This window comes from Emydura macquarii, unplaced genomic scaffold (genome assembly GCF_026122565.2).
Source record: "Emydura macquarii macquarii isolate MOO-44397 ecotype Brisbane River unplaced genomic scaffold, CSIRO-AGI_Emac_v2 contig_3305, whole genome shotgun sequence".
In the NCBI taxonomy this organism is placed as follows: domain Eukaryota; kingdom Metazoa; phylum Chordata; order Testudines; family Chelidae; genus Emydura; species Emydura macquarii.
Window position 1 is genome coordinate 5698888 of NW_027133442.1, and position 23650 is coordinate 5722537.

At 49.8% G+C, this 23650-nt stretch overlaps 2 protein-coding genes across 5 annotated transcripts in view; one reads left to right on the top strand and one right to left on the bottom strand.

Moving 5' to 3' along the window:
- Positions 1 to 1519: 1519 nt before the first annotated feature.
- GINS1 (GINS complex subunit 1) lies at positions 1520 to 7236 on the top strand. Its single transcript, XM_067532891.1, has 7 exons — positions 1520 to 1675; positions 2576 to 2640; positions 3642 to 3737; positions 4281 to 4371; positions 5278 to 5394; positions 6017 to 6091; positions 6802 to 7236. Exons 1-7 carry the CDS (start codon positions 1601 to 1603, stop codon positions 6868 to 6870), a joined length of 588 nt encoding a protein of 195 aa, XP_067388992.1. The 5' UTR covers positions 1520 to 1600; the 3' UTR covers positions 6871 to 7236.
- A 1894-nt stretch (positions 7237 to 9130) lies between these two features.
- The window catches only part of NINL (ninein like), a 76034-nt gene continuing 61514 nt past the window's right edge, over positions 9131 to 23650 (bottom strand). For 3 of the 4 annotated variants that reach the window (XM_067532856.1, XM_067532854.1, XM_067532858.1), the window contains 6 exons: positions 23064 to 23133; positions 21254 to 21538; positions 20522 to 20638; positions 18511 to 18723; positions 15465 to 15578; positions 9131 to 10420 (listed from right to left, as the gene is read on the bottom strand). In XM_067532856.1, the coding sequence (XP_067388957.1) occupies positions 10229 to 10420; positions 15465 to 15578; positions 18511 to 18723; positions 20522 to 20638; positions 21254 to 21538; positions 23064 to 23133 (991 nt within the window). In that variant the 3' untranslated portion in view covers positions 9131 to 10228. The remainder of the gene's footprint in view (positions 10421 to 15464; positions 15579 to 18510; positions 18724 to 20521; positions 20639 to 21253; positions 21539 to 23063; positions 23134 to 23650) is intronic. The other variant, XM_067532857.1, reaches the window with a different exon arrangement.

Consider the following 23650-nt stretch of genomic DNA (forward strand, 5'->3'; position numbering starts at 1 on the left):
AAAGTCAGAAATGGTTACATATATATATATATATATAAAATAAAGATAAAATGCTTCCTAATACCTTAGACTTAATAAACTAGACTTGGTTGAAGATAAAAACCTTACCACATGCTCCCAGCAACATGGCTGACTAAATTCACAGGTCAGAACCCCTCCCAAAGTCCAAAGGCTGGTTCCATTGTCTTCTTAGATAAAGGATATAGTTAGTTAGTGAGTGAGAGAGAAAGAAAGGGAGTACTGGGGTGTTTTTACCCCTCACTTTTATAGTCCAGTCAGCCTTTGAAATGCATTTGCCTGAGGGTTATCCCTAGATAAAGTTCCTTCCACTTGTGAGGATAGAGGCATGCAGTCTTGTGGTGAAAGAGGTTCCATGCTGTTGTTAAAATGCAAATCGATCTGTTCTTGCCCCTGCCTTTGCTGCCAAAAGATGACAGGAGATTGCCAATCAACTTTGATGATACCTGGCTAGAGGTGTCAGCTTCTCCTTTTTCTTTGAGAAGCAGGTTTATCCTCACCCCAGACTTGTCTGGTAAACACATTTCAAGCAGTGATGTGCTACATTTTGCAACAGCCATTGCTTCCAGGGTGACCTGCTTAGCCTCGAGGTGACGAAGGCCCAGGGGTGAAGGTGTTTGCGCATGTGTAAGGGAGCAGGGGGCTAGAGCTGGTAAAGGTCACGGGTGGGGAAGTGGATTTGTATAAAGTATTGGAAGCTGCATGAGCTCATAAGATAATCAAGAGAAAGGGTGTAAAGGGAGGAGTGGGCCAAGGCTGAAGTGGCTAGGACCCCACGAAGGGTGAGGGGGGACCCACTGAAGGAGAGCCAGGGGAGGGGCACACAAAGCAGCAGAGAAGGTCGGGAAGGTGGGCACAAAGCAGCAGCCCCCAGCTCTAGTTGTGTGGGGGGTGCTGGAGAGCAGTGGGGTGGGGGTGGGGAGCAGGCTGGAGGGGACCCAGGAGTGTGAGCTGGAATCGACGTCACCACCCGGGGCAGGCGTGTGACGGGGAAAGGAGCCCAAGGGCAGAAGGTGGGGTGAGGCAGCCCATGGGTGAGGGGAGCATGGGACTGCGGGGGTGGGCTGGAGAGCTGGGTGCGAAATGGGGCGAGGGGGGGAGGGGACTCAGAGAGTGTGGGGCCAGGAGGCTAGTGCCTGGGAGGTGGGGGGGATGGAGGGGTCGGTGCCTGGGAGAGGGAGCAGGAGGGTCGGGCAATGGGGGGGGCTTAGTGCCTGGGAGGGAGGGGCGCGTTGGGTGCTTGGTGCCTGTGAGGAGCCACAGCCACAGACCAGGCCCTGCCCCCGCCCGGCTGGGTTACCCTTACAGGGCAGGGCGCGGGCGGAGCGGCGGAACGCCCCTCCCCCCCCGCTCTCCCTGAGGCACCCAGAAGGCGGGGCCTGGACTCGTGGGGGGAGGGGGAACGTTTCTGGGGAAGTTTGTCCCCCGCCAGCGTCTGTAGGTAAAGGGGCGCGGTCACGCTCTGGCGCCGGCCGCTCTGCCATTGGTGGAGCCAGCGGGCGCGCGCTTTCTTGCGGCCAGGGCCGGAGCGGTAACGGCCCCCTCCGGGTCCGCTGCTCCTCGGTCCCCGTCTGTCTCCCCCATGTTCGGCGAGCGGGCCGCGGAGCTGGTCCGGGGGCTGCACCGAGCCGCCGGCGGGCACCTTCCCGCTTTCGACGTGAGCCGCTCGGGCCCCCGCGCGGTAGCTGGGAGCCGGCCCGGCCGCGCCCCGCCCCAGGGCCAGTGAGCGCCGCTCTCCTCGGCGCGCCGCGGGCGGGTCCGCCCGGAGCCCTTACGGGAGCGCCTCCGCCTCCCCCCGGCGGGCCCCCGCCGCACGGCTCCGGCCCAGCCCAGGCGAGAGGGGGCGGGGCGGCCCCTGTGCGGGGAACCCGCCCTCTGCCCGGGCTGGCCCGCGGCGCCTCCCCCGCTGCGTTGCACGATCCAGGCGCGTCGGGTCCGCAGCGGGGGGGCAGCGACCGTCCGTGCCGCCAAGTGCCGGCCCCTCGCGCCCTGCCGGGGCTGGTCCCTGCTGGCGAAACAGACTGATCGCGAGGGGCCCGTGCAGGTGCTAGGCCCTGTGGGACGTTCTGGGCTGTAGGTGACTGCACGGAACAGCTCGCGAGCCACGTCTGCCTTCAGAAACAGCTCTTACTTCAAGGGGCATCTGTAACGACCGGGACACAGGAGCGGGGCTTTCTCTTAAAGTAAACACAGAGCCCTCTCCTGCAAATATTTACTGTCCGGCATAGTGATTATTACAGTAAAATGCAAATGGGATCATGCCTAGCTATCGTGCTCAGCTGTTTTTCAGCCATCCTTCCAGCAATTCAGCTTTTCACTTTTCTGTAAACACTGGTCCACTCCAATGCCATCCAAAGTTGGACCAGATCAGGACCCTCCTGAGATTGAATTCTTTAGAAGAGATTTCTTTTTGACTTGTATATATTTCATTTCAAGTTATAATTTAGGCATTTTTCCCTGGCTCAGTCTGTTTTGCTGGAGCACCATGATTAATTTAAACAACTACAATTTACTAATTCAAAATCCCTGCTGAAATCAGTGAATTTGTATATTGCAGGAAGATGGAATCCGACAAGTTCTTGAGGAGATGAAAGCTTTATATGAACAGAACCAGGCTGACGTGTAAGTGGGGTTGTATTAGTGGAAAGACTAATGAGCTGTCTACACCAGAGAAGGGAAAGCTCACCTCATATTTAGAAATGACAAATACAGGAATGTTTCTCTTTGTTCATGTGTGTTAGAGGTCATTAGATTGTGCCTCCTTTCCTTTCTTTTTATGATGGTTAAAGAAGCTCTGAAATGTTGTTTGTTTACGTCTGAAGTACCAGGGATTTGAAGTGTTTCCTGTTTTGGTGGAGGTCTTCTCATGAGGACCTCCAAATAGTGGGTTAGAAACTCAGCCTTCAATTGGAAGGACCAGCATGCTGCATCTTTAATAAGAGCTTTTCATTCAATTGTTTATCAAGCAGCTGAATTAAACATGTTGACAAAAATATCCAAAAAGTGTTTGAACTGGTCTGAATAAATACCACTCCCCCATTAATCAAATTTAATTTCCTGTGTATCTGTGATGTGAAACTGCTTGCCCATAGATGATTTACTCAGATGTGCAAATCCACTTAGTGATCAGAGGGTGCATCCCCAAACACAGGAAAGGAAATGCATTGTTAAATGTCACTTATTTACAAAATTGAAAAAAACTGTTTCAGTTGTATTTAAGAATATCTTTTTTAAAATACAGTTAGCCATGTGCATAAGATAAGCAGCATGGATCTGCAGTTATTTGGAGATGCCTTGGTTCTCATTTTTGTTTTGTATTTTCAAAGAACAGAATCTCCCAGGGCTAGAAAAACTAGTTCTGAGAACTCAAAAGAGCTTGCAAACTACCTAATATGGTCAAGAGATTATTTACTTAGCTGAACACCAGCATGTAGCTCCCTGTGGAATTAAAACAAGATTGGGGTGAGGTGGGTATTAAATGCCAGAGAAATTCTAAACTAAATTGTGACTGAGCTTTGTCTGAACGTGTAGCTTTTGGGAAAAATAATAGGAGAAATACACATGCTTGATAATTTCTTGGTCTCAGTATAATGTAATACTGTTTCCCTTTGCATTATTGCCAGAAATGAAGCTAAATCAGGACGAAGTGACTTGATCCCAACAATCAAATTTCGTCATTGTTCTCTGCTGCGAAATCGAAGATGTGTTGTTGCATACCTGTAAGTTTCTTATGGAAGGTTTATCTTGCTTTCATAGCAATTGTCTGTGACCGGAGTACAGTCTCTTATATGGGCAAAGAACTGTATTTTCAAGAGCTGCCTCTGATTTTGCATGCCCAGCTGGAGACTGTGGTCCTAATTTTCAGTGGGTGCTGAGCACTTGCTGGTCCCATGGACTTCGATGGGAGTTGTAGATGCCTAGCGCCACTGAGAATCAAGCCTCAGTGTGTGATTAAAAACTAGACACAAATCAGAAGCCATTCTTGAAAATTCTAGCCTTGATTCTTTTCCCAATGCTTGACTATTCTGTTCAATATGAAACATTGTTTATCTCTTTAATCTTGGTTGTAATACCACACTCATCAGTAGTATCTGAGCATCTTACAAATGTATTAAAATGAACACAGGAAGATCTCTGTATCTTTATTTTCTGAAGGCACCAAATTTGTTATAAATAAGGGATTGAGTCCAGATTCTTTTTTGGATTAATACTTCTGTTTGATTGAGAACCCAGGGGTTCTAATCCCTGGTTAATTCTTCCAGGTATGACCGGTTGCTTCGGATCCGAGCCCTCAGGTGGGAGTATGGCAGCGTCTTGCCAAATGACCTCCGATTTCACATGTCGGCTGAAGAAGTAAGCCCAGCTTTATTGTAAACTTCGACTTGTTTAATAGATTCAGGGTAGAATGGAAGTTCTACTGGTAGGCATAAGAAGGTAGTGAAGATTATTTATTTTCTCTGCTGAAGCTAAAAGATCTGATGCACTGTGAGTGGGATTCTTCAGTATTGGCTGAACTATTGCAAGTTCAAAGGAGGAGAGTCTTTTGCTAAATGAGGCATTGGCTATTTTGATCAACAGGCAGGGTTGCTTGAAGGGCAGGGGGTCAGATTCACAGGTCTCGAGCTGGGTGGCCAGTGTTTTCAGTGGTATAAATGGGGTGAATGAAGGGACTGAAGGTGGACTGTTTACTGGCATTGGTCTATTTGTTCTACTGTGACAGACATGTCTTAGTTGGGCCTAAAAATCCTAGACCAGAACAAAGGGAAGCACTCTTTGTATTGGTTAAAAATAAACCAAACCTCTTTATCTGCTGCATGTAACACGTGAATTAAAAAACTTCAGAGTTGAAGAGCATTGCATGTTGATGGCTTTTGTAGCTTTGTTCCAGACCAGCTTTCCTCTTTCACTTGAATCTGCTAATGCTTTGCCCTTTCATGCAGAGATCGCTTTGCACTTTACAGGGGTGTGGTGATGGACTGAGCCTCCCTTTTGAGAGGGGGAGGTGGAATCCAAACTTCTCAGAGGAGGGGATAGGCAGGTATAGATCACAGGCCAGGTGTCCCTGTGTTTGTGTGTGGCGCCTATTGGGGCCATGGGCACTTCTGCAGTACAAATAATAAGTACTTCTTCACGTCTTCTCCCCAACACTGCCTGCCTTTTAAAGTAGCTACAAGCTGTATTTTTGAAACGTGTACTCGTAATGGAGATACTGTGTCCCTGTAGGATTGCTGGTTTAGTTTAGTGTTTTTATGTCTACAGACAGAATGGTTCAACCAGTATAAAAAGTCTCTTGCTACCTACATGAGGTCATTAGGAGGAGAGGAAGGGCTGGACCTTACACAGGACATGAAACCTCCCAAAAGCTTATACATCGAAGTAAGTGCAAGGCTGGGGATTCTGAGTGATGTTTGAATGATCTTTGTTTGTGGAACTATATACCAGTAGTGCACACACAGGTTGGCAACACAAGACTCGGTGAGCCACACTCAGCTCTTTTTGAAGACATAAGAGTGCATGGCAACACCTCTGTTGCATAAACTACCCAGTGTGAGTTCAAAGGTGCACTGATGGTGGCTGAATGCCACTAGGCTCTGCTCTTCCTTTCTAATGTACTCAGTACACCCTCCAGTTCTAGGGCCCCTTCTCCATGTGCTCTTGTTTTATTCCCTCACCTCCACAGAGCCTGCTGATCATCCCTCTTAGTTCATTTTACTGCAAGATACATGATGAGATGGGGAGTGGCGTGTCAAGCAATGAGGGTCAAATAGGGAACTTAAAACTAAGGTTGAGGTTGCTGGGTTTTGTATTTCAGTTCCCTGTTGTGTTAGATGTTGTTAGGCTGGTGTGAGTGTGTCATTGTCTCAAACACAGCCCAGGTGACATGCAACAAGAGTAAACCGTGATTTGCCCCCACACATTGCATTCTATGCCAGTGACATTGGCACTCTTGTCCCTGTGCATCTGCTGATGCTGAAAGAAACACTTTTCTCCTCTTTAGGTTCGGTGTTTGAAAGATCATGGAGAATTTGAGATTGACGATGGTACAACAATTCTGTTGAAGAAGAATAGCCAGGTACCTCTGCTAAGAATGAAGGGCTGTTACTAAAACAGAATGACTAAACCCTTGCCTGTGTAGGAAGTAGGGGAGGAAATCAGACTCTTCCGCCCCAGCAGGGAGTTGTTTCTTTGGAACCCTTCACGTAATGCTGTTCTGTGCAAAGGCTTTAGAGGGAATAACTTACAGTCCAGGGAGTGCTCTTCATTCTAAAGGCTCCCAGGGCACATTGACATACTCAGTGGGCACATCCACAGCTGGGGTAAAATGTCATAGCTTCAGGGAAGTCAGCAGAGCTATAACAGTTTACAGCAGCTGAGGATCTGTTCCTGTGTGTATGCACAATAGTGAGTGGGGGAGCAATTCTGGCTTGATCCTTGAAACAGTTACTATGGGTGTAATGCATGCTTCCATGCGTACAGCCATTGACTTCAACTCCACCCAACAGTAAGTGCTATAGACCTTAGTCATTTTTAACGTGGAGTTCTTAGTGGCTACCATTTGATGAGCTGCCACACAGGACTTTGCTTCTGTGCTTCAAAAAATCCAACCCAAAACAGGCAAGGATGCAGCAGCTGGGCAAATCTAGTTCTGCTGCACTCTCCAGCCATTCATACTGTGCAGTCTAGTGATTCTGGGCAAGAACAGTATCAAATACAAACACAGAACTGGCTGTCTTCACATAATAAAAGTCTGCCTTGAATTCAGAAAAGATGTTTGTTTTTCAGCATTTTTTACCACGCTGGAAATGTGAACAGTTGATCAGACAAGGCGTTCTGGAGCACGTTCTATCATAAACACACGCCACTGGAGTTATTCACCACCTTCCACAGACCTGCCTTCCTTGAACTCTCTGTAATAAGGAAATCAAACCAACTTTAGTGGTGATTTTAACAATGGCAAATACAGCTTTTCTAGTGGGATGCATCAGTGTGTGGGTGTGGAGATGGTCTGCAAAGCAGTGGGGGGGAACAATTTGTTGTTCATTGGTTGATAACTTTCCTGAAAATACAGTCGGAGCCTGTTGGAGCACCTTTAAAGAGCTGTCAATTGAGTCCGTTTCAAAACGAGTCTGAAGTAGTTCCTGGGCAGCCCCAGCCTGAGTCCCCTCGGCTCTCTGCTTTTACAATCGCACTGTCTCACAAGCAGGGGAGAGTGGGACTGACATATTGAGGGCCATCAGATGCGCAGAGGGAACTACGTGGAAGATCAGAGAGAATGATTTTTCTCTAATCTTCCTGGAACAGCTCTGATTTTCTAGGGAGAGCAGCCAGAAGGAGACACTCCTGGGCCCATCCAGCCGGGAACCATGCTGCCCCCCCCGACAAGCACTAGGGGGCTGCTACTGCTGGGGAGACCATGGGCCTGGTTCCCCTTCACAGCAATGCCAGGCAGTTCCCTCTCTGCAGGGAGGGACACAGCCCCTGCTGCCCCAGTTTCCCATCAGAACCAGGTTCCTGCATGGCCCAGCAGCAGGGATGTGTGGCTCTTTGGGAGCCCCTCACCTAGTTGGTGGCTCCTAGGGCCCCTACCCTCAGAGGCTCTGGTGGAGTGTTGCTTCTCCTGCTGAGACCCTAGTGCCTGCCCTTCTTCCTCCTTCCCCACCGCCCTTCTATTGCACCATGGGCAGGGGAGGGAGGAGCTGAGACTCCACTCACTGCCCTGCAGGGAGGGATTTGCTGCTGGGGCACTGAGGAGTGGCTCTACCCCACCACTTACACCACAGCACAGAGCCCTGCAGGGAGGGATTCACTTCTGCACAGACCCTAGGGACTGGGTCTGTCCCCAAACCCCATCAGTGCCAGGCTGCTATCAGGCCATGCCAGGAGGGGAGCCTCCTTAGCACTGCTGTTGGAGAGATGCTGCATGCTGGCTTCTTTCTCACCCCCAACAGCATGGAGGGGCTCCTCTGTCACCCTCAGGGAGGGGAGATTCTGCTATTCCTGGGAGCATCTGGTGTGTGTGGGTCGTTGTCTTTCCCCCCCCCCATGCAGCACAGCCTGCCTAGAGGGCTGCTTTGTGGTGGTGGGGTCTGGGCCTGTCTACCTGACGGTGGGGAGAAAGGTGAGAAATGAAGGTAAAGCTTTTTCCCTGCCGTTGTGGGAGAAAGACAAGATGTTAGTGAGAGGTTGCCAGGAATAATGCCTGGAACAGCGTTTGCTGAGCACGGAGATCCTGCCCAACAGGAAAGGGCAGAGAGACTGGTTTGTTTTAGTTCTGCTTTTTAAACAAAAACATGCAGCTGAAGAGGGACAATGTACTTAGGCTATAGAGCAGAGAACTCTGGAGTCCACCTGTAACTTTAGAGACAGAAGAGATGCCCTAGCTAGAGATTCTGGGAGTCTGTGGGACATGTCTCCAGCTTACAGGAGTGACTGTAGCAAGAAACTGCCACCGCTATGCCTCTAAACAGCCAGGGCAGCTGAATGTCCAAGGAAAGGATCCAACCAAGGCCAACCACAAGTGCAGACCTAGTGCACAGGCTCCAGCTTAGAAACCCAGGAAGAAAAAGCACCCTTATGTGTAGTGAGCAAGGAGGTAAAGAGGAGGATATCTGCATGGGTGCTTTAGCTGCTCCAAAGACTCTCAATGCACATGTGCTGCAGAAGAAGGCTGCCAGCCATTCAACTGCCAGATTTCCAACTATGTTATTAGCTCAAGGACCAATGTGATACCAGCTGGATTGTGAAGTCAGCTGCAGAAGACCAATGGACTCCCTTTCCCACCCCCCACAACAAAGGCAGCAACAGGGTGAAAGCAAGTCTTCCCTCCCCCCCCCAAGCGGGCATACAGATGAGGGGAGTCTGGTTTCACAACCAGCACAGGGGCAGGACTACAATGCTTACCAGGCCAAAATGGACTGGTAAAGGCCACATCCCTGGAGTGGGTGACATGCTAGTGACCCAGCCAGTGAGAAAATGCATGTACAAAAGACACCGACACACACCCACTATGCTGAAAGGAAAAATAAGCAGCCTGCATAGAACTTGGAGGGAGGAGCACAGGTTGCAGGAGGGAGAAGATTGGAGCAGCACTGGAAGTCAGTCTGTGTGCACATGGCTAGAGTGCTGGCTGCAGATGCAGCATCTGGGACTAGTTCTCTCGCAAAGGAAAGTCTAGTTTACAGGTATGGAGTCTTCATGTTCTCAGTCTCGTATGCTGGGTAATCATGAGGACTCCATACTTGTAAACTAAAGCCACCAGCACTAATTAATTCTCTATCCCCTTGCTCCCTGTCCAAGGGGCCCTGGTGTTGCAGCATTAAAAGGAGAATGGAGCAGATATGAGCCAAGCCATGTTTTGCAGGAGAAGAGCAGGGGGCAAACTGACTTCTGTGAGACAGCCAAGGCAGAGAACCAGCAGAACGATCCCTAGTCCCAGCTTGATGCTGCTCGCTGCTGCAGCTGGGCCTGGCCTCTTGACTTGATCTGGTCTGTGTCCTAGAATCCAAGGAAGGCTGTAAGAGCAGGTGACTCAAATCACAGGGGAGATAAAATCAACCCAGAAGCCAATGGTAAAAATGCAGTTTTAATATTAAAATCATTTCCTGGTGACCTGAAAGCAGAAGACCCTAAAAATACAGCAGGTCCTTCCACTTCCAGCAGCAGGGTCCCCTGAACAATAGCCAGGACTTAGGGATGAATAGTATGTACTCTGTATGAAACTATGCACATACACTACAAACTGCCAGTGTGCCGACCAATTCAGAGAGCATGTTGCAATGATCGTAACTACCATCCAGCCCCAAGACAGACCCACATTGCAGAGAGCTTCCTTCTAGCGACTGGAATGACCTGAAAGGCATTGAAGCAGCTGCTTTCCCAGGGGAAAACCAGGGCACATTTCCCTTATGGCCATTATACCATTCCCCCTGCCCCCTCCCTGAGAGATCTCAAGCCCTTTCCCCTGCTCCAGGCAGTGGGGGAAGGCACACATGGCATCCCTACACCCAGGTCTGACACTGCCTATCCCACCAGCAGATGGGAGTTCACCATGACCCAGCCGTGCTGACCCCAGCCAGAAGAGCCCTGCACTCTCCCCTGGGCCACAACAGGACCCCCTGCAGCACGGCTGCTCCGGGGCTGAGATAATTGAGTGCAGCACAGGTCTCCACTGCTGATTGTCCTTCCAGCTGCAACCAGGGCCAGGGCCAATTCACACGCTGAGAGATGCCTGTGCCATTCTTCTCATTAGCTGGTTTAGGGCTGAGACTTTTTCCTCCAGGGCCAAGTTCTTTTTCTCAGCATTTTTCTGCCTCTGCTCAGTTGCTTGCAGAGCTTTCATCAGCTGGGCATTCTCCACATACAGATCTTTCAGCAGCAGGTCACACTTCACATTTCTGTCACGCTGGAAAGCGGAAGGAATCAGCTTTAGGTTGATGGCCATTCTGTGTTAGTGATCAGTCGGGGAACATACACTTTTTCCTCATTGCAGGGGCATTAATTCCCCTAGCCAGCAGGCTCTAGGTCTAGTCTTGTTTGGTAAAAGTAATTGTTTATAGAATCAGATAAAACCACAATTAACCGGTAACTTCCAGGCTCTTCAGCTGGACAGCAGGGTGGGCTGTAGTGCCAGGAGAGGGGCCCTCGGGGAGGAAAGGATCTTTGCAATACAAAAATTAGCGCTTTCAAGCCACAGTCTGTGCACAGCTGATCTAACTAGAATCTGATTTCTTAGTCACCCCCTGCTGAGCACAGACAGGGCGCACAGTGCTGTACAGAGAAGCTCATAACCCAACCTTGACTGACATTCCTATCCAGGCAATGCACTTGGGGTGAAATTCTCTCCCCTACACAGAGCCCAGGTATTGGGGCTAGGTACAGAGGGACTGCAGGGAGGTGAACTCCACCACTCCAATCCAGAGCCATGATGTGGGGCTACCCCCCATAGCTCTTCCCTTCTGTGGCTGCTATTCCACCCTAAGGCCAGGAGCAGACTGCACGGCCTCTTGGGGTTGGGTGGGGCGGGCACTAGCGCCCATGGAGTCTGCATCAAAAGAAGAGCAACTTTGCACATCAACTCACCAGCCGAGTGAGGAGGGCTTTAAACTAGGCTCAGAGGGGGCAGGTGACAAAAGCCACAGGTAAGTCTAAAAAAAGGCGGCTATAAGAGGACTAGATGTTGGGGGGCAAATGGAATATTACACTAGGGTCATGGGAACAACAAGAGGGGAAAAAACAGTGGGGGATTCTGCTCAACATCTTAGATGTCTACACAGATGCAAGGACTATGGGAACAAACAGGAAGAACAAGAAGTCAGTCCATAGGCTAAATGATGATTTAATTGGCATCACAGAGATTTGATGGGCTAAATATCATGAGTGGAACCTGGGCAGAGGGGTGGATTTGTTGAGGAAGGACAGGCACAGAAAAAAGGGAGGTGGTTGCAGCAATCGCGGTCCAGACACCCCCAGGGAGAAGAGAAGGGTTAAACACCTAAATGCTGTCACTGAACTATCAAAATAGATCAAGTAAGGTCTTTTATGAAAGCTTGTAACATTCTGCACTTGACAGTCATTACAAGATATGCAGGTTACGAATCTATGCATTTGTGTATATAGAAACTGCTCATGAACTTCCACTCCACCTCCCAGCAGAGTGGTGAACAGGCAGGCAGGGGCACCTCCCCAACCAGATATTTCCACAAAACTGGCTTCAAGTACCTGTGCTTTGTCCAGCCCAAGAAAAGGACAATGGCGACACTAGCCAGCACACAGAAAGACACTGAGGACTCAGAACTGGAGAAAAATCGTGGCTCCCAAGTCAAAAGGGAGTTTCCTCACACTGACTAGCCATGAGCCACCAGGGACAGAGAGAAAAATGACCTTTGAAAAGCAGGTTTCTCATCCAAACCGTGAGGGACAGTTTCGAGGCAGGCAGCTGGATCCCTCCTATAGCATCATTCCCAGGGGATACACTGGGAAACTGTTGGAAGGCAATAGGTAACTCTTATCAGAAATGCATTTTAATCTAACATGGAAGTGTAAAACGTGGGGCCACATCTTTGTTTATTTTCTGTGCATCTGGTATGTGTTTGCTTTCCTTTAGCATTTCTTCTTTGAATCTTTGGTTTTTCTATTAAATAAAGTATTACTTTACCTTCATCCCAAGCAGATTTCTGGTGTGCAACTGTGCAGAGTGTGCGTGCCAAAGAGAACTGATAACTGGGGGGCTGGTTTCATGCCATCAAGATGACAAACCAGAGAGGAACCATCTGAGTGTCTGGTAGTTAGGAATTGGGGAGACTCAGAACTGGAAGGGCGTGGGTTCCAGTAGGTTAGTGAGAGCCAGGGTGATACCTTGTGCTTTTGGGCTAGCTACTAATGTCAGGGAATTGAACTACAGCTGCACAGCATAAAGACCCCCCAAGTTGCAGGGCAGGCAGTGACAGAACCCCACACTGGTCTGGGTGGACCCCAGAACCTCAGAGAGGTTGCATTATACAGCAAGAGTATATACTCTTGTTCTGAGGTCCAAAAGGTGAGAGAGAGAGAGCTGAAAGTCTCTGGGTGAAGATAAAAGGGGATAAAAATAGGGCTGCTATCCAGGTAGCAGTCTACTATAGACCACCATGTCAGGAGGAGGAGGGGGATGACGCATTTCTAAAACAATCACAGGAATACCAAAAACACAAGACCTGATACTAATGAGGAACTTTAACTGCCCAGGCTTCTGTCAGAAAAGTAATACAGCAAAACAAAATGTCCAGTAAATTATTGGAGTCTATTGGGGACAACTTGTTTCAGGAAGCAGCAGTCATGAGGGGGACAGCCACTTTAGATTAGAGTCTAAGAGAGAGGGATTGGTTGAGAGTCTGAAGGTGGAAGGGAACTTGGCTGAAAGTGATTCCGAAATGATAGATTTCAGCACTCTGTGGAAAGGAAGGAGTGAGTGCAGCAGAATAAGGACAATGCACTTCAAAAAAGCAACTTTAAGGAACTCTGAGAACAGGTGGGTCAGATCCCATGGAAAGCAGCAAATCTAAGGGAAAAAGGAGTTCAGGAGAGTCAGCAGTTTCTCAAAGAGAAAATACTGAAGGCACAACTGCAAACTCTCTCAATGTGAAAGAAAGAGGATGAATAGCTCCATCAAGAGCTCTTTATGACTTGAAAATCAAAAAAGGAATCCTACAAAAAGTGGAAGCATAGACAAATTGCTAAGGAGGAGTGAAAAAGAATAGCACAAGCATGTAGGGACAACATCAGAAAGGCTAAGGCACAAAATGAGTTATACCAAGCAAGGGACATAAAAGACAATCAGAAGAGGTTCTATAAACACATTAGGAGCAAGAGAAAGGTGAAGTGTAAGCCCAGTACTTAATGGGGAAGGAGAACTGATAACAGATGACATCAAGAAGACCGAGGTGTTTAATGCCTATTTTGCTTCAGTCCTCACTAAAAAGGTTAATTGTGATACTCAACACAATGTTAACAAGGGGGAAGGAACACAAGCCAAAATAGGGAAAGAACAGGTTAAAGAATATTTAGCTAAGTTAGATGTTATCAAGTCAGCAGGGCCTGATGAAGTTCATGCTAGGTACTTAAGGAACTAGCTGAAGCAGTCTCAAAACCATTATTATCTTAGAGAACTCACGGAAGACAGATGACTGGAGAAGGGCAAACATAGTACCTTGCTTTAAGAAGTGGAAGAAGGATGACCCAGGGAATTATAGCTCAGTCAGCCTAGCTTTGATCCCTAGAAAGATACTGGAACAAATTATTAAACACTCAGTTTGTACGCACCAAGAAGGTTATAAGGAACAACCAGCAGGGATTTGCAAAGAACAAGTCATGCCAAACCAACCTTATTTCTTTCGACAGGGTTACTGGTCTAGCAGATGGGGGGAAGCTGTAGACATAATATTATCTTGATTTTAGTTAGACTTTTGACATAGTCCCACAGGACAGTCTCATAAGCAAACTAGGAAAATATGGTCTCGATGAAATTACTGTAAGGTGGGTGCACAGCTGGTTAAAAGACCATACTCACAGATGGTTCAGTGTCAAACTGGGAGGGTGTATCTAGTGAGGTCCTGCAAGGGGCAGTCCTGGGGCTGGTACTATTCAATATTTTATTAAATGACTTGAGTAATGGAGTGGAAAGTGTGCTTATAAAATCTGCAGATCACACCAAGTCGGGAGGGGCTGCAGGCACTTTGGAGGACAGATCTGGAATTTACAATGACCTGCATAAATTCCAGAATTGGTCAGAAATCAACAAGATGAAATTCAATAAAGACGAGTGCGAAGTACTACAGTTAGGAAGGAAACATCAAATGTGCAGCTACAAATGGGGGATAACTGGGTAGGTGGTAATACTGCTGAAAACTATCTGAGGGTTTTACAGTGGATCACAACTTGAATATGAATCAACAATGTGATGCTGCTGCAAAGCAGGCTAACATCATTCTGGGGGTGTATTAACAGGAGTGTTGTACATATGACATGGGAGGTGACTGTCCCTGTCTACTCAGCACTGGTGAGGCCTCAGCTGGAGTACTGTGCCCAGTTCTGGGCGCTGTGCTTTAGGGAAGACGTGGATAAACTGGCGAGAGTTCAGAGGAGAGCAACAACAATGATCACAGGTTTAGAAAACCTGACCTGTGAGGGAAGGTTAAAAAAACTGGGCATATTTTGTCTTGAGAAAAGAAGACCAAGGGGGACCTGATAACAGGCTTCCAACATGTGAAGGGCTGTTGTAAATAGGATGGTGATCACCTGTTCTCCATGGCCACTGAAGGCAGGACAAGAAGTAAGGGGCTTAATTGGCAGCGAGAGAAATTTTGGTTGGAGATTAGGAAAAACTGCCTAACTCTCAGGGTAGGTAAGCTCTGGAACAGGCTGCCAAGGGAGGCTGTGGAATCCCCATCACTGGAGGCTGGACAAACACCTGTCAGGCATGGCCTGGCTTTACTCAGCCCAGCCTCAGTGCGGGTCTGGACTAAATCAACTCTTGAGGTGCCTTCCAGCCCGACATTTCTGTGATTCTATGAACACAGATCTGTGGCCCACTCCCACCTAACCCCAAATCGATCTTCCATCACAGCCCTGCAGAGGCCACTGTGTGGTCTGTGGGGCACACAGGCAAGGCCCCTGCTCTGGCTGTGATAGCTCCTTAGGACCCGGGGGGGGGGGGGGGGGGCGGGGCAGGGCAGGGCTGCAATATATCAAAGATAACACCCACCCCGACTCTGCAGCGAGACAGGGGAGGGGACCGGTGCTGCAGAGGGCAGCAGAGATTCACCCATCTGGCAGCACCTTGGGGAGAGTTGATCTGGGCCAACAGCAGAAACCAAATTGGAAGTGACTTGGACAGTCCTGACAGCTCAGTCCCTCCCTTGGTCCTTCACCGCCTGGCAGAAAGGCGAGGACGAAGCCCCCCTCTCACTGACCTGCTCCTTGAGCTGGGTCACCTCTTCCTGAAGCATCATCTGTCCAGTCCTCACGTCCCGTTCCAGCTCCTCTGTCCTCTCCTCCATCGTTCTCAGCAGCCGCTCATGTTCCTCCTGCAATGCACAGTGATGAAGGCACATCCGGCCTCAGCATCAAACCATCCCCACATTCACCGAGGAGCCGCACACGGCACCATGTGGGCCTGACATGCATTTCATTAGCCATCACTCCTGACTGGCACTGGCTGACCTGGTGACCACCTGAGAATGTAACCTCTGCAACCACTAACACAAACACCTGTCTCTGCTGTTCCTTGTCCTTCCCACTCCTCCGCCACTAGGAGTGAGTTTATTCCCTTGCTACATACTATCTAAAGCAGGGGTTCCCAACCTTTTTGGCTCAAGGGCCACAGATATCATTTTTATAACCCTGAAGGGCCACCGGTCTCCAACAGCAGCTTTTCCCCCACCCTCACTGCAGCCAGACGGAAGGAGTCCAGCGAAGAGGCTGCCTCCTTGCTGATCTCCCGTCCCCCTAGCTGCAGCAGGGAAACCGCACGTCCTGTGCGCTCCACCTGGGTCCCTAGGCAGTGGCTCCCTTCTGCAGCCAGGGGGACAGGAGGTCAGTGCTCTCCCCCCCCCCCCGGCTCCAGCAGGGACCCCAGCGCCTATGGACCCAGGCAGAGCGCTTTGCCATGCTCCCTGCTACAGCCAGGGGGACGGCAGTGCTGATCTCCTGTCCCCTTGGCTGCAGCAAGGAGCATGCACTGGTCTTGTAGCCCCATGGCAATGTGCTCTGCCTGGGTCCTTAGGCAGTGGCTCCCTTCTGCAGCCAGCAGGACCTTGAAAGACACGGGGGGCCATTTTTGGCCCTCGGGCTGTGGGTTGGGAACCACTGGTCTAAATGCTAGATTGTGAGATCTCTGGGGCAAGGACTCCCTGCGTATTTGCACATACAGAACCTAGTACAAAAGGGCCATGATCCCTGATTGGGGTCTGGAGAAATGAAGGATAAAAGGGACTGGTCTAGGCTAGGAAATTACATAAATATAACTACGTCACACAGGGGTACAAAAGATCCACACCCCAGCAGCGCAGTTAAATGGAACTAACACCCTGTGCAGGTGGCGCTAGAATTCTCCCATCCATCTAGCTACCACCTCTTGGGGTGGAGGAGTACCTACTACACAGACGGGAAGCTCTCCTGTTGGCGCAGGTAGCATCTTCACTGGAGTGCCACTGGAGCGCCATTGCAGCCCTTTCAGTGTAGACAAGCCCTAAAAGTTCAATGACCTGGCAGAGATGGGACTGAACATTCTTGGCCACCGAATAGGTTGTGTGTAAAAGCTCTTAGGATTACTTAGAGATTAGCATGACCCCTTTAAAGGAAGCAGTGTGAAATTTACAGCACTGTCTTTAAAAGCAATTGCTTTTGCGTGGAGATTCCTTCACCAGAGATGAGGAATGTGACCCGGGAAGGCCTGTTTTGAAGTTTCCCTCGGCTCTATTTCCATTGCTGGCATTATCTGCTGGGCTCGCTTTTCATTCTTTTCTGTTATATTTTGCTCCATTTGATTTAATCAGAACATTTTGAAACTAGGAACGAAGCTGCTCACTGTAACGAGAAGGCCTGGCCTCCCTCAGAGGTTGACGCCCTGGGACTGATGCACGCCACCTGGTGGGCAGAACCACATGCATTATGATCCAGATGCCCCAAGCCAGGAGTGGGACAGGAAGGGGAAGTATAAAAGCCAGGCCTGCCTGCAGCTCATTCAGGCGAGATTCGCTGGAGCAAGAAAGGTCTTGTCTGCTGCAGGAGTGGGAAGCTGGAGCAGACCCCTGTCACTGTGGATTAGCCGGACCCACGGGAAGTGCCTGACCACATGGATGCCAAGGAGTTGCTGGGACTGCTGCTTGCAATACCCTCAGGAGAGATGGAGGACAACCCCATGCTGCAGGTACACTATGAAGGGGGTGTAGGAAGTAGCCCAGGGAAAGCTGACCAGTTTGGCTGTGTTCCTGTCTGAACACTGATCAGCTCATTTCGGCTGGAGCCCTGCTGACCCAGTGGGGGAACACTCCGCCACTGTGAGGGCCTTGGGCTGGGACCTGGGGAGTAGGGTGGGGCCAGAGCCCCCTACCCTTGATGTGGCCAACTCCTCTCCAGTAGGCCAGGAGGCCTGTGTTGGTGCTCACCCCTATCTGAGAACCCTGTTTCCTGCCCCATCCTGCCAGACGGCACGGGCTTTATAGATTTATTTGGGACTGGCTGGTTGCAGTCCAGCACCTTCATTGTTTGCTGCCATGCCCTGCCAGAAGGGCCGGGCACATAGACTGCTGCTAACTCTCTGCTTTTGTCTCTGGAGACTTCCCCTATCACACAGACTACAAGGAGTTGTGGCCTACCTCAGAGGCCGATGCCGAGGGACGACCACGCCTTGACACTCACCCTGAGAACACCCCAACTGGAACAAAGCGAAGATGCCCATTGACTTAATAGCCGGGGTCACCAGGCACATGTCACTCTGCACTTCTCCCCTGCACTAGCCCCCCACTCCACAGCAGCCAGCTTAACATCCCAGTGAAAACCAATGTGTTGAAGGACTCCCCTGTGAGGAAGTCTATTCCTGGAAGAGGGATGAAGCTCAGCAGTGGGCTCAGTCTGAATGCAAAGGTTTGTCTCCCAGAGTTCGGGACACAGCGCAATGAAAAGGGAGGGCTCAGGGAGTTCCAATTAACATAATGGATTGGGCTGTGTGTTAGGCTTTTAAGAGTAATGGTCCATCCCAGTAAAAACACTATGACCTAGCACTTACGATGCCTTTTTCACCACAGATCTCAAAGCATTCTACAAAGGCAGCTAAGTATCGTCATCCTCATTCAACTGAACGGGTAACTGAGGCACAGAGTGGGGAAGTGACCTGCCTACAGTCGCCCAGCAGTGGAGCCAGGAACAGAACCTAGCTCTCAAGTCCCCGGCCAGCAGCCTCTCCACTGGGTCACGTTGCCTAAGCTGATGAGAAATCTCTTTGCATCCGCTTCTTACCTGAAACGCAGCCAGCTGCCTGCTTGCCTGCTCAGCCTGGAAGTTGAGGTTTTCTTGTAGCTGCTGAACTTTCTGCTGTTCTTCTGCCCATCTACTCTGCAGCTGGGCAAGACAGTCCTTGGACACTGTGCTGTCCATCTGGTCCTTTAGCTGCTGCAGCTCTTGCTTGTGCTGAGACTGGGCCAGGCTCAGTCTTGTGTTGGCCTCTAATAACTACAGCGCAATAGAAAAATGAAGACAGGCACCACTGAACAGCTGAAGATGGGAATCTGTGGGTGCTCCCACTTAACGCACACTGCTGAGTGCATGACAAGGCTCGGTGATCATTCTGGGCCCCCTGACCATATTCCTGTTTTAAGCTAACAGCGTAACCTGTGTTTGCCATGAGCCCTGCAGTGTTCAGTGCTGTGGGGTGAGGTCACAGAGGCCAGACGAGTTGGTCAGGGCTCACAGGACACTCCCTGGGTATTTCAATGGTCATGTACAGATGACCGCCAGAACATTAAGTCACTGGCTGCCTTGAGGAGACAGAGGCCAATGCCTCACTGTGAGAAGCAACTGGGCCCATTGTACATTGTTAATCTGCAGAACTACACACTCCAAAGTGTTGTCAGTTGTTGGCTGCATGTGTGCTCCCCATGTGTATGCTGTCCCAGCTCTGCGCAGGCAACCGAGACACCAAACCATGATCGAATAACTCAACCACAGATTGGCTGAGCAATGAAGGCACCCAGCCAGGTTTATTGTGGGCAAGCATGGTCCTAGCATCCCACAGACTCTACAGAACCACTAACCCATGTATGCTTATTACAATGGACCAGCTCAGTAAACGACAGGACTTTCTGTTTCCCCCTCGGCCAGCCAAAGATGTTTCCTCTGAGACCTTCTTTTATACATTGATACAAACAAGTTATGTATTACCCCTCTGACATGTGTAGTTGTCACCCCCTGACGTGGCAAGGTACCATCCTTCAACGTGGTAAGATCCAACCTATTACCTTGTACTGGATGGTTCGGTCAAAACATCTCTACTCATCGTATTAACCAGACATTTCTATCCATTCTAGTGTCATTTGAGGTGGTCAGTGAGTCCTCGTTATCTCCGGGGTATTAGGATGACCTGATACCTTTCTGGAATGTGTGTTTGTTACACCAGCTCTGTTCTTGCCAGTTCCGGTAAGCCTGCCAGCATTCACAGCACAATTTCTGCTAACTGCTTTATAACGGACTTGACAGTTAATTTAGCTCAGGCTCATATTTGGCCTGTTATGCTAGGCCTCAGACTCTTACTTTCTACTACACAGAGCACCTCAAGGAACGCACCATTCCGTCTGCAGGGAGGGAAAAGACTAGGTCACTCTCCCTCAGCCCAATGCCCCAGGCCTGCCTACAGGAGACCATTAGTACCAGGTGTAAGGCCTGTCGCTAGGGAACTGGTACCCGGGCATGCTGGGAAAGGCCTATGATCATTTCCCCAGTCATGCTAAGGAGAGCCCCAGGACATGCTGGGAGCTGTGGCTGGAGAAGTGGGCTCTCGGTCTGTTCAGGGACTGATGCTGGTTCCTTTGCGTGTGAGCCAAGATGGGCTGGGTTCCGAGCCTGCTGGAGGATGCCTATGGAAAGGAAAGGATGGCGATGGGTGTCTGGGGAGCTCACCCCAGAGCGACCCATCATGTGCCAGGAAGGTGCCAGGCAACTGTTTGCTGGTTTTGTCATTTTTGTTGCTTCTCCTCCTTTCCTGCTCCCAGTTATAACTATCAGAGGCACGACCTTGAGGGTCCCGGCCATGCGTCCCTGGGCTTAGCCACGCAGCCTCAACCGTCCAGGAGTTGGTGGCTCCCTGCACACCGGGCAGCATCTCCTCTGGTTCTTGTCCTCAGGAGGGAGGGGAAAGCTTCTCCCACACTTGGCAGAGAGTCTCTGACCCACCCTCCATGCATCCAGACTTCTCTCACTTGCAACCAAGGACCAGCCACCTCCAGCCCTGCATGCAGCTGCATCAAGACCGTACCTGATCCTGGCTTTCCTCTAGCTCGTCCCTGAGCTGTGCTTTCATTAGCCGCAATGTCTGGCACTCCTGAATCACGCGTTCCAGCTCAACCTCCAGTTCCTGCACCTGGCTGACCTGCTAGGCAAAGGGTGGGGGGCAGACACAGAAGAGGGCACCATTAGCATGGAATCCTGCAAACCAGGCCTTCGGTTCCATGGATGTGAATGAAGCCCCACACCCTCCTCATAGCCACAAAGAGCTTGCACTGTGGCATGTCCATCTGCCTGGTGTGCTGCAGTGTCATTCACAGACCTGACAGCTGGGATTTTTGAAGCACTCAGCCTCATCCTAGTGGTGACTAAACTGCCCAGTGACTGCAATAGGCGCAGAGCTAGTAAAGCACTGGGGGCACGTGTCAATCCTGCTCACCAGGCTGAACTGCCCACTGCTGTCTCATGTCCAGTGGGGCAGGAGCAGCACAACACGGGGCATTGTAAAATTAACCCCACAAGTTTAACGGAGCAGCGACAGGTTTGTAGCAAGCGAGGCAGCTGTGGCCGCGCAGAGCCAAATGCCCTGCTTAGCAGCACTCCAAATCCCATTCCAACTGATCCATGCATGCATCACAAGCTGGCGCAGTTTGATTCTTCTCCCTGTGCCCCAGAGCCAAGCTGCAGCCCCGAGACAAGCGCTCCAGTGCTGCACCCCACCCAGGGCACTGTAAGCCCGGCTGTCAATTTAACGGGGGCTCACCTGCTCTCTTGACGCCCTCAGCTGCTGTGTGAGCAGCTCCCTCTCTCTCTGCCACGCTGACTGGTGCTGACTGTACTCCAGCTCCAGTTTACTCGATGTCTCCTGCAGTTGCTTGGCAACAGCAGCTTCCTCTTCTTTTCGGCTCACCGTCTCGGCCAGTCTCTGCTTCAGCAGCTGGATTGTTCGGTGGCTGGTCTCACTCTGGAGGCCGAGATCCGACAGCTGGCTACTCAGCTGAAGGGTCCTGGCATTCAGCTGGGAGATCTCCTGCTTGTACTTCTTGTTCTGAAGAGACAGGTGGGGGGAAATCGGGGATCACACGCAGAAGAGGATGAGGACGTTGGTGATGGGTTCAGACAGATTGACTTGGGCATCTTTTCACAGTCAGAATTAAAGCATCCCAAGATCAGCACCTTTCACTATGGCAATAACTCGTTCACACGCTAGCTGAGGAGCGTTAATGTGGCTGTCCCGGGGGAGTGTGATCGGGGGGTGCCAAGAGTGTCTGGGCCGACCCTCTCCCCAAAGGAGCTATATGCACTTGCTCTGCAGGAAGTTAATTCCTTAGAAGAACAAGGATGGTCATTCTGGGAAGGCGGCACATTTGTTTTCATCTCCAGCAATGGGATCTACGCCCCTATTTAACAGAAAACCTGATCTCTCCTCCAGCTATGGAGCCATTACAGATGCTTGCATGAGCGGAAGCTAGAGGGGATACCTGACAACGCCTCAGTGGGTGATTCAAATCACCTAAGCAATCCCTGATAACCACGCAACGTATTTTACATCCAATATTGTTCTACGAGCACCTTCCAGCATTGGTTAGTAGCTAATTGTGCATCATTTGCTCTACACAGCCAAGGGCTTAGCCAGGAATCCACATCTCAGAAGGAGAGAGGAAAAAAAAAAAAGTAAGCCAAAATTGTGATTAGTGATTTCGGGGGCCTCCAGTTGAGACTTTAGCAGAGGCCTGACTTTTCGAAAGCAGGTGGGCTCAGCACTTTCTGAATATCAAAGCTCCTTTTATGGTGCCTCAACCAGTGAGCCCAAAACTATTACTCTCTTCTGAAAATCTTGGCCACATTTGTAATAACTAACAGAAGCGTGAGCCTGAAGGGCCTCCCCCCTGCATCCACCAGCACTAGAGAGATCCTGAGCGCCCCACTTGGAAGTTGGGAATTGCCCCTTTCGATTGGTTTCAAACTCTCCTTCTAGCCCAGATCTGCTGAGCCTTAGCCCTGTTGCTGTTCCTGACTAGTGCATGGTCCTCATGGTCCTTCAGCCAATGTAATTTGACTCAGAAAACATTGAAAAAAGTCAGTTGCCAAAATGTTTCCAAATTTAAGCTAATTAGACTGAAAAATGTTACAAAGGAGAAAAAAGTGGAATCTAAATGAAATATTTCAAACTGAATTTATTCAGGGGTTCCCTGGTGTTTGAGGTTGACTTTTCATCCCTATTCTAAATGAGAAAAGATTTCAAACTCTCAAAAAGATTCAAGACATGAAAAACATTTCCCATCCACCTCTACTGAACTGCTCCAAGTTGCCTAAAGGACTTGGGTGCTTGATTCCCATTAAAATAAGTGGGAACTGGTATCCTAAACCTCCAGCCTGCTTTGAAAATGTCAGCCAAGTTGAAGCCAACAGACCGAGTCCCATGACAAATTCATTAATGCACAGATCCAAACATTTGCTCAAAACACCTTGCATGTTACACACAGGATTCTCTTTCTCTGCCCTTCTTTGCCTAGCTAAATCCATAAGCAGAAGGGCTAATTAAGTGCCATTTAGCATTAAGAGGTTCTTACCATTTGATTTAACTCTTCTCTCTCAGCTAGTGTCTTCTCCTTCTCACTTTGCAATTCATAAATTTGTTCCCTGTTGGAAGGGGAAATACATATCATTGCAAAGCATGGAACTCTATCTGAAAAGTACCTTGTGGTGGCACTGAATGATCACCATGACAACACTGGTTTGGATTAGAAGAAAGGGAATGGTTATTCTATTCTGAGTAATCATGCCACGTTAGCCCAGGGCTAACAATGTAACGTTGCGCTAGTTATTTAGGCCAAGACTTTCAAAGCTGACTAGTGGTTTTTGGTGTCCAGTTGGACACATCTTAAAGGAACCTGATTTTCAGAGTGTGCCAAGCACCTGCCCTCTGAAAGCCAGGGACTCAAACTGGGCACCCAAAAGTCCTGGCTCACTGTTGACCTTGTGTTCTTTGCTCAGAGTGCCTGCAGCCAACTGCTGGTGTTGGGATCTGGTCAGACCTTGCCCAGAAGGTAGGGTTGGCACCTGAAGCAGTATCGCCAATTCTCTCCAAACCCTTCCCCAGGGCACTCTGAAGTATGGAGCCAGCCAGAACCCAAAGACCGAGCTGACTTCGCAACCA

Coding starts and splice junctions, on each gene's coding strand:
- GINS1 (XM_067532891.1), top strand. CDS start 1,601: ATGTTCGGCGAGCGGGCCGCGGAGCTGGTCCGGGGGCTGCACCGAGCC. Junction 1,676..2,575: donor GGCACCTTCCCGCTTTCGAC/GTGAGCCGCTCG, acceptor TGTATATTGCAG/GAAGATGGAATCCGACAAGT. Junction 4,372..5,277: donor TTCACATGTCGGCTGAAGAA/GTAAGCCCAGCT, acceptor TTATGTCTACAG/ACAGAATGGTTCAACCAGTA.